Source organism: Tarenaya hassleriana, unplaced genomic scaffold, assembly GCF_000463585.1.
Source record: "Tarenaya hassleriana unplaced genomic scaffold, ASM46358v1 Cleome758, whole genome shotgun sequence".
Lineage (NCBI taxonomy): Eukaryota > Viridiplantae > Streptophyta > Magnoliopsida > Brassicales > Cleomaceae > Tarenaya > Tarenaya hassleriana.
In genome coordinates, this window is record NW_010970107.1 from 1 (window position 1) to 9,443 (window position 9,443).

At 43.0% G+C, this 9,443-nt stretch overlaps 1 protein-coding gene across 1 annotated transcript; it reads left to right on the forward strand.

Annotated features, from left to right (window-relative positions):
• Window positions 1-6,315: 6,315 nt before the first annotated feature.
• LOC104801870 lies at window positions 6,316-8,160 on the forward strand. The gene is made up of 2 exons (XM_010525254.1): window positions 6,316-7,924; window positions 8,009-8,160. Exons 1-2 carry the CDS (start codon window positions 6,316-6,318, stop codon window positions 8,158-8,160), a joined length of 1,761 nt encoding a protein of 586 aa, XP_010523556.1.
• Window positions 8,161-9,443: the final 1,283 nt, after the last annotated feature.

Here is a 9,443-nt window from a genome sequence, read left to right on the forward strand (position 1 = left end):
AAGCACATGTACGGGAAACACTGGTGAGAGATTTCTGAGTGAACGTGAGTTTATCTGAGGGGGAGTCTTAAGTTACAGACGAACCGCTCGTTAGGCCTAGACGCTGTCTAGGGAGACACGGGGTGTGCGTTGCACACATAGTGTGTGTTGCTGGTAGAATTTCTTGTGGTACGGGAAGTCTTACTCAGGGGGAGTAAGACCGGGTGAGTTGAGTGCTACTTGGAAAGGTTGAAGTGTACTTGACTCGTATCAGAGAAATAGAATCAGTTTGGTTTTTGAGTTATTGGAAAATCGTGTGATTATAATTTTTCAATTGGTATCAGAGCAGGTCACTGATCGTAGGAATTTATTGTCCTCTCATATCGGTGCACGGTTCAGATTCACACGATGGAAGGTCTCAAGGAACTACAGAACTTTGGAAAAACTGCTCTACTGGATTCTACCAACTATGGTCACTGGAAAGTCAAGATCAGTTCGTATATCCGAGGATTAGATGAAGATACCTGGAGTGCTGTTACTGATGGATGGACTCGACCCACGGACATCATTGATGGAATAGCTAAACCGAAGCCGAAGAGCTTATGGACACCTCAAGAGAAGAAGGATTCTGCTATGAATCAGAAAGCACTATCTATCATTTTCAGCAGCGTTTGTCATGAAGAATTTGAACAGATTCAAGGATGTGAAACTGCTAAGGATGCATGGGACACCTTGGAGCTTATTCATGAAGGAACATCCAAGGTAAAACGAAACAGATTGGATATGATAGATCTTCAGTTTGAACGCTTGAGGATGGAAGATGACGAAAGTGTTAAGGAATTCTGTGGGAAGTTGAGTGCCTTATCAAATGAGGCAAGTGTACTTGGGAAAAGGATCAGTAATGATAAGCTGGTAAAGAAACTTCTGAATAGTCTACCAGCCAAGTATCACTCACAGATTCTAGTATTTGAAGGCGTTAACAATCTGGAGACTGTCACATTCAAGGAAGCTGTTGGAACGTTTGCAGCACATGAGTTGAGACTGCAACTAATGAATGGTGGATCCTCTGTTCAAACTAAGAAGGGACAAGGTATTGCTCTTCATGTTCCTGAGACTACTGCTACTGATTCAGAAAATAGAAGACAAGGAAAGAATAAAAAACAGGCTGAAGAAGAGCTGCATGATGAGATGGCATTGGTCATCAAGAAGTTCAATAGATTTTTCAAAGGAAAGAAGAAATTTGGACAACAAAGCGACAGAGATTCAGGAAAATGCTTAGAATGTAAAGGCACAGGACACTGGAAGGCTGATTGTCCAAGTATTGCAAAGAGAGAAAGTGTGCTGAAGAATCTCAAGGAGACACAGTGTTTTGAATGCAAAGGATTTGGACATACTAAGATGGAATGTACCAAACAGAAAGGAAAATCATTCGTCTCTCAAGAAGATAGCTCATCTGAAGAAGAGAGTGATGAAGAAAATATATCCAATTTTGTAGCGTTTCTTGGGATTATTGAAGAAGAAAATGATCAAGCAGAGGACAGTGATGAAGAAGAAGTCACTGAGGAGGAATTGTTCACGAAAATGAACAAGTTGGTAGTGATGAATAAGCAACTAATCTGTGAAAAACAACAACTGGAGAAGGAGCTCAGACAAGTCCAACTATTGCTGACAGACACTCAACAGAAACTTACACAAAAAGAAGAAGAGGCGTCCTTGATGAAATGTCAATTGGAAGGAACCAAGAAGAATCTACATCTTCTTGGAAATGGGACTGGAAAATTAGATCATCTGCTTGGCCAAGGACGGAACACTGGAGATCATTCTGGTCTCGGATACCGAGGTAAATCTTCGTCAGAATCTAATTTTGTGTCTGGAGGTAACTTGAGTCCAGATATACCTGAGATAAAGCGAAAAAGCTCTCCCTCAAGACAACCAGAACGTCGCTCAAACTGGAGGCGCCAAGAGGACAGATGTTGCTATCACTGTGGTAGAGTGGGACATCTCAGACGGAACTGTTACTATCTAAGAAGGAACAGAGGCTTTTCTAGGTATTCATCATCCTCCTTTGGTTATGCTCCTTGGAACTTAAGATGGATTCGGAAATCAGATTTAAACTGTAATGTTGCTTATACTACTGAGCAAACCGAAAATACCGGAACCTGGTACTTTGATAGTGGTTGCTCAAGGCACATGACAGGGAATCAAGAACTGCTCAAAGATTTTGTAGCAACACAGAATGGGGGAAGTGTCACGTTTGGAGATGGCAAACAAGGAAAAATTCTTGGTAAAGGAATGCTGGATCATGCTGGGTTACCTAAATTAACTGAAGTTAAAGTTGTTCAAGGATTGAAAGCCAATCTTATCAGCATAAGCCAGCTGTGTGACACTGGAATGAGAGTAAAGTTTACAAAGAACGCTTGCTTTGTGACTGATGCTGCAAATAAGTGTGTTTTAACTGGGAAGAGGAACACCAACAACTGCTATACTTGGGTTCACACCCGACAGGAGTCTGCACAGCATCTGAATTTCGTCGCAAAGAAAGACGACATGGAATTATGGCATCAAAGACTTGGACATATTAATATGCGTGCGCTGGTCAAATTGTCAAAGTCAGGTGCAGTTCGGGATTTGCCAGAATTATCTCACGATGACAAGTTTGTGTGTAAAGCATGTCAACTGGGTAAACAGATTCGCGTTTGTCACAAGAAAACAGACCATGTTCATACAACCAATATCTTGGAGCTTATGCACATGGATTTAATGGGCCCTATGCAAACCGAGAGCTTTGGTGGAAAACGGTATGTTCTTGTATGTGTTGATGATTACTCCAGATTTACTTGGGTCAGGTTTCTTCGGGAAAAATCTGAGGCGTGTGTTGCATTCCAACATTTATGTCTTCAACTGAAAAATGGAAAGGGAATGGTGCAACGGATACGGAGTGATCATGGTAGAGAATTTGAGAATGAGTTGTTTCACACATTCTGTGCCACCTATGGTATTGCTCATGAGTACTCAGCCCCAAAGACTCCTCAGCAAAATGGAGTGGTGGAAAGGAGGAAAAATCTGAGGCGTGTGTTGCATTCCAACATTTATGTCTTCAACTGAAAAATGGAAAGGGAATGGTGCAACGGATACGGAGTGATCATGGTAGAGAATTTGAGAATGAGTTGTTTCACACATTCTGTGCCACCTATGGTATTGCTCATGAGTACTCAGCCCCAAAGACTCCTCAGCAAAATGGAGTGGTGGAAAGGAAAAACCGAACTCTTCAGGAAATGGCACGATCTATGTTGCATGCTAAAAACGTGGCTATAAGATTTTGGGCTGAAGCCATGAGCACTGCGTGTTATCTGATCAATCGGATCTATTTGCGCACGGGTCTGTCCAAAACACCTTACGAAATCTGGAAGGGACGGTCTCCTCCCCTTAAGTATGTTCATGTGTTTGGCTGTACGTGCTACATACTCAACGACCGAGAGTATCTTGGTAAGATGGATCCTCGCAGTGATGAAGGAATATTTCTTGGATATGCTCAAAACTCAGCTGCATACAGAGTGTACAATCTTCGTACTAAGACAGTGATGGAATCCGCAAATGTTATCTTTGATGAAGAAACACAACGGAAGGTTGATAGCATCTCATTGGAGCCAAGTCCTTCTCGCGACATTCCAGAAGGCTCTCGTGCTGCTTCTGACCTTCCTCTCAAGGTTGAGTCCGATGGATCTTCCACTGACACTGAAGAGTTTGATGACAGTCTGTCAGGACCTGAGACGTCAATTCCTGTACACAAGAATCATTCACCTAATGATTTAATTGGTGATCTTCAGGCTCCTCGTCAAACTCGACACAAGCCCAGGATCAACTATCAAGATATGGTTCGATTTGTATGCTTCAACTCCCAGGTTGAACCAAAGAAGGTTTGTGAAGCACTTCATGATGAGTTCTGGGTACGGGCAATGCAGGAAGAGCTAGAACAGTTTGTCCGCAATGATGTCTGGTATCTAGTTCCTCGCCCTCACCATACCAATGTCATTGGTACGAAGTGGATTTTCAAAAACAAGACTAATGAGTTTGGGGAGATTGTTCGCAACAAAGCACGTTTAGTTGCGCAGGGTTACACTCAGATTGAGGGAGTTGATTTTGAAGAGACTTTTGCACCCGTTGCTCGCCTCGAATCCATTCGGTTACTCCTCGGAGTTGCTTGTAGCCTGCATTTCAGACTTTTCCAGATGGATGTCAAAAGTGCGTTCCTCAATGGAGTACTTCAGGAGGAAGTCTATGTCGAGCAACCAACAGGATTTGAAGATCCTCATTCTCCGGATCATGTCTTTCGTTTGAAGAAGGCCCTATATGGTCTTAAACAGGCTCCTCGAGCGTGGTATGAACGCCTCACATCTTTTTTGGTTGAGCACGGATACAAAAGAGGGGGAGTGGACCAGACATTGTTCATTCACAGTGATGATGGAAATCTCATGGTGGTTCAAGTGTATGTTGATGACATCGTGTTTGGGTCTGTCTCTCAGGAGAAAGTGGACAATTTTGTGAAGCTGATGACCGATGAGTTCGAGATGAGCATGTTTGGAGAATTAAACTTCTTTCTCGGGTTACAGGTGAAACAGACAACTGATGGAATGTTCATCTCTCAAAGCAAGTATGCCCGAAACTTAGTCAAGAGATTTGAACTGGATGGAAGCAAGTCTGCAAAAACACCTATGTCCACAACAACAAAGTTGACTCGTGATGAAGATGGAGAAGATGTAGACACAAAGCTCTACCGTGGAATGATTGGAAGTCTACTTTATCTTACTGCAAGTAGACCTGACTTATGCCTGAGCGTCGGAATCTGTGCAAGGTATCAAGCAAAACCAAAGAAGTCACATCTGCAAGCGGTCAAGCGAATCATAAAATACGTGAAGGGAACATTGGAGTTTGGTTTGCACTACACACGGGATTCAAGTTGTGAGTTGGTGGGTTTTTGTGATGCTGACTGGGGAGGTCATGCTGACGATCGACGAAGTACATCTGGAGGTTGCTTCTTCCTTGGGAACAACATGATAGCATGGCACAGCAAGAAGCAAAACTCTACATCATTATCCACAGCTGAAGCAGAGTACATAGCTCTGGGAAGTTGCTGCACTCAACTCATGTGGATGCGACAAATGCTCTCCGATTACGGTATCAACTTGTCATCCTTTACTGCTCATTGTGATAATACGAGTGCTATCAATATCTCTAAGAATCCTGTGCAACACTCACGAACTAAACACATTGAAATTCGTCATCATTTTTTGAGGGAGCAAGTTGAAAAGAAAATTCTGATGATTGAGTATGTTCCTACTGAGAAACAATTGGCTGACATATTCACTAAACCCCTAGATATGAACAGGTTTGTTGGTTTGCAAAAATCCCTTGGAGTTGGGGAACTTTAAAATGGTTTACACGTTTTTTTTAAGGAGAATATGCAGGGAAAGGAACAGGCCAGGAGATAAGCGAGTCAAGGAGATGTAGCTGAAGGTCAGAAGGACTTCACTATGTCTCAGGTACTTTTCACTTGTATAAGGGCTAAATGACAAGTTCTGTTACTCCTCTATCATGCAAAGACATATACATGTCATACAAATGATTAGATACAAAATAGTCATGATATGAGTAAACTAGTAAAGTACTCGGGTCTAAGTTGTGAAACAGATTTCCATACGATGGACTAAGGGCAAATTCATAAAAAAACAAAAAAAAAACAAAAAAAAAACAAAAAAAGGGAAGGTACAACTATTCGAGATTGAAACTACTCTGCTGTGGATGACTGAAAAGTATATCTACATGAGTATATCTCAGGAAGAGATAGTCTGGATCTAAATGGTGGGAAACCTCTGTCGATACAACGTCCTAGAAGTTCAGAACTTGCATACTGCAAAGTGTGCCACATTGAATCTCACCATTTATTGAGCGGTTTATGAACTTGCCCTAATTTCTCGCACTCTTACCTCACAACTGGTCAAGTTTTTTTGTTGTCTCTCTCTAGCGGTTCGATTTCGCCATTTCTCTTTCATAACTCCTTCATTACCATGACGAACAAGAAATCGGGGAAGATATTCAGGCAAGGAGAACGCCGCTCAGCTCGAAACGCAGCCAAAATCTCTCACGAACCAGGTAAACCTCAACTCCCTGAGATTGCTGAAGAATCTGAGAAAATGGATACAGGTGAGACGCACATGAGCAAGGTGGTCGAGAAAGGGAACCACGACGAAGAAGAGAAATCCGATTCTGACGTGGCTCCGCTTCAGACTAGAAGGAGAAAAACAAAAACTCCCTGAGATTGCTGAAGAATCTGAGAAAATGGATACAGGTGAGACGCACATGAGCAATGTGGTCGAGAAAGGGAACCACGGCGAAGAAGAGAAATCCGATTCTGACGTGGCTCCGCTTCAGACTAGAAGGGGAAAAACAAAACCTAGAAAGGATTCAGCAACTTCATCGCAACCAACACCTCATGTCGAGTCCGAATCACCTAAAGACAGAAACACTACGGGTCTATCTGAGAAGACTTTGGGTGAAGACGAAGTACAACCGGAAAAGGCCCCGAGGGTTGATTTCACTGAAGAGCCAACACAAATCGCATCTGAAATGGGTAATCCTGATGCCGGTGCAAATCACAAAAAGGATGTGATTGAAGAAGGTGTATGTGAAGACACTCAGGAAAAGGATGGTGCAAGTGATGAACGGACGATCACTGAAGCATTGAAAGAATTATCCCATAACCCAGAGAAGGAGGATGAAACTGAAACACAATCTCGTGCCCCAGAGACATCCCTGCCTCATCCTGTGAGTTCAGATGATTCTGACAGCCCCCTGATTATCTTGCAACAGAAAGCAAAGGCCAGAAACATAACTCGAAAGCGCAAAGGCACTTCAGCACATGGAAGGACACACTTGAGCAATGTTCAGAGAGCTCAGAGAAGGAAAACAACTCGGAAGGGACAAGGCATTGATCACGACGGTCCTTCAGAACCGCTTGCTCCACACAGTGAAACAGGTGTTAAACCACTCTCTGATAGATTCCTGTCTGTTGAAACTAAGAAGCGATTTGACAAGTTCAAAAGTGTAGATGTCATTGCTGAACGCAATGTTAATGTGATGGATTTTCGGAAAAATCACATTTGGAATCTGTTTGAAGAACGACAATTGACGGGAACGATGACTTATGCTTGTGCATTCAGTAAACTACTTGTCAGAGAGTTTTATGCAAATCTCACTCCACGCACTGACATTCCTGGAGATTTCATGCATCACAAGGCCTTTGTGAGAGGTCGATTTATTGACTTCTCTCCGACAGTCATAAATAGGTTGTTGGGAACATCCGATAGCGCATCACAAGGATTAGACGATCTACCTGAAGATACTTCACTTGAAGATTTGGAGATAGCTCTCACTGGAGAGTATTTGGCAGAAAGGAATGGGAAGATTCCCATAATTTCTCTCAAGTTTGAAAGTCGGGTTATGCATCTGATTGGAAAGACAAACTGGTTACCGACTCGAAGGTCTGATGTGATTCGAGATGAGTTAGCATTACTGATATTCAAGCTGTTGAGGAAAGAGGATGTTAATTTTGGCTCCATAATCTACAGTCACATACTGTCCAGAGCTGAGGATATGAGAATGCGATATTTGTTGCCCCATCCCTGTCTCATCCAGAGTATTATTGTCCGCCAAAGTCCAGAGATCCTTGCTGACTCAGAAATTACTGAAGTAATTCAGCGGCCCTTGGTCATAGAAGCCAGAGTACAACAAGCTAGAATAAGTCGAGCACAACTCTGTAGCAAGACGTTCACTGTCCTGATGAAACATGACAAGCAGCTACTTCAAGTGGAACAGCTCCAGAGGAAGAACACAAAAATCATTGCTCAGATTCGTGCCCGTCAACACGCTCTTTGGGAGGAGTTTCAGAGTAATTGCTAGCTAGTATTCTTCCCAAGGTATGGTTTCTGCACACTTCATGTCTAATTTTTTGAATTTCTGCTTACCCACACAGGGGGAGAAAGTGACGGCGGAGCACCCTCATCAAGCTTAAATGACAAAGGCAAAGGAAAGATGGGTGAGGATGAAGATGATGATGTAGTAAGTGATGCTGAAAAGGAGGAGGAGGAAGGAGAATCAGAAGAAACTGGAGAACAGAGTGAATGAAGTTGATTCATTTCTGTGACAGAGAAACTTCATTTCTGTGAAGTTGATCTGTGTTGTGCTGATCATCATATCTGATCAGTTACTTGGTTTTTCGGTTTATGTTTGTAGTTTCGTCTGTTGTGCTGATCTCTGTTGTTTTCTTGCTAGTTCCTGTCGTTCTCCTAACTTGTTGAACTTAATGGATAGTTATATCCTAGTTGCTATGGATTGCTTCTGTGCTGTGTGAGTTTAAGCAGAAAGTCAAAAAGGGGGAGATTGTTAAAGCAAGGAAACATCATATTCAACATCTAGAAGCCTCAAATCAACAAATGGAAGTTTGGAGCTGAATCTGGAAAACACAAATGGAAAGAAGCTGCAAAAGGAAAGAAGACAGTTGCATCAATGAAGAAAAAGGAAAAATGCATATTATGAAGATATGGAGAGAATCAATGGACGGGATATATATATGGACTGAAGACATGATTGTCAAAGCGGCGAGATTAGGTTTTCTGAGCAGAGCAGAGTCTGTAATCTCGAAAACAAGCACATGTACGGGAAACACTGGTGAGAGATTTCTGAGTGAACGTGAGTTTATCTGAGGGGGAGTCTTAAGTTACAGACGAACCGCTCGTTAGGCCTAGACGCTGTCTAGGGAGACACGGGGTGTGCGTTGCACACATAGTGTGTGTTGCTGGTAGAATTTCTTGTGGTACGGGAAGTCTTACTCAGGGGGAGTAAGACCGGGTGAGTTGAGTGCTACTTGGAAAGGTTGAAGTGTACTTGACTCGTATCAGAGAAATAGAATCAGTTTGGTTTTTGAGTTATTGGAAAATCGTGTGATTATAATTTTTCACATTCAATCATGGATAATTAGATCCAATCATGATCAATCATCTCCAATCATGATCCGTCACATTCAATCAAGGACAATCATACCAAATCAAGATGGAACACTCTAGAACTTGCCATATCCGAAGAGATCATGATGCACTTGCCTTATCTTCACTTGGGCGAATCTTGGACCAAAAGGGGGACCCATTCTGATGGGCCGAGAGGGGTTGATGGGCTTGGCCATCCGAGAGACCAAGGGGCTTGGTCACGGGACTTGGGCTTCTCTGCAAGCCCAAGCCGAAGTCACTCCTCAAGCTCACAAGTGGTAGCGGTCCAAGCGGGCTTTGGTCCGAGGAGGCATTGGTCGAGAATCTCCAAGTGAGCCGGGGACAAGGTCTTGGCTTCGTGGTCATGGTTCGGGGCTGCGTCCGTGAATGTCGGGAGGGCTTGTCATGGTCGTCCGAACGTGCGGT

Bases quoted from the DNA above. Each gene is read 5' to 3' on its own strand.
- LOC104801870 (XM_010525254.1), top strand. From the start codon at position 6,316: ATGGATACAGGTGAGACGCACATGAGCAATGTGGTCGAGAAAGGGAAC. The intron at 7,925-8,008 runs GTAATTGCTAGC...TTACCCACACAG, and splicing joins TCTTTGGGAGGAGTTTCAGA to GGGGAGAAAGTGACGGCGGA.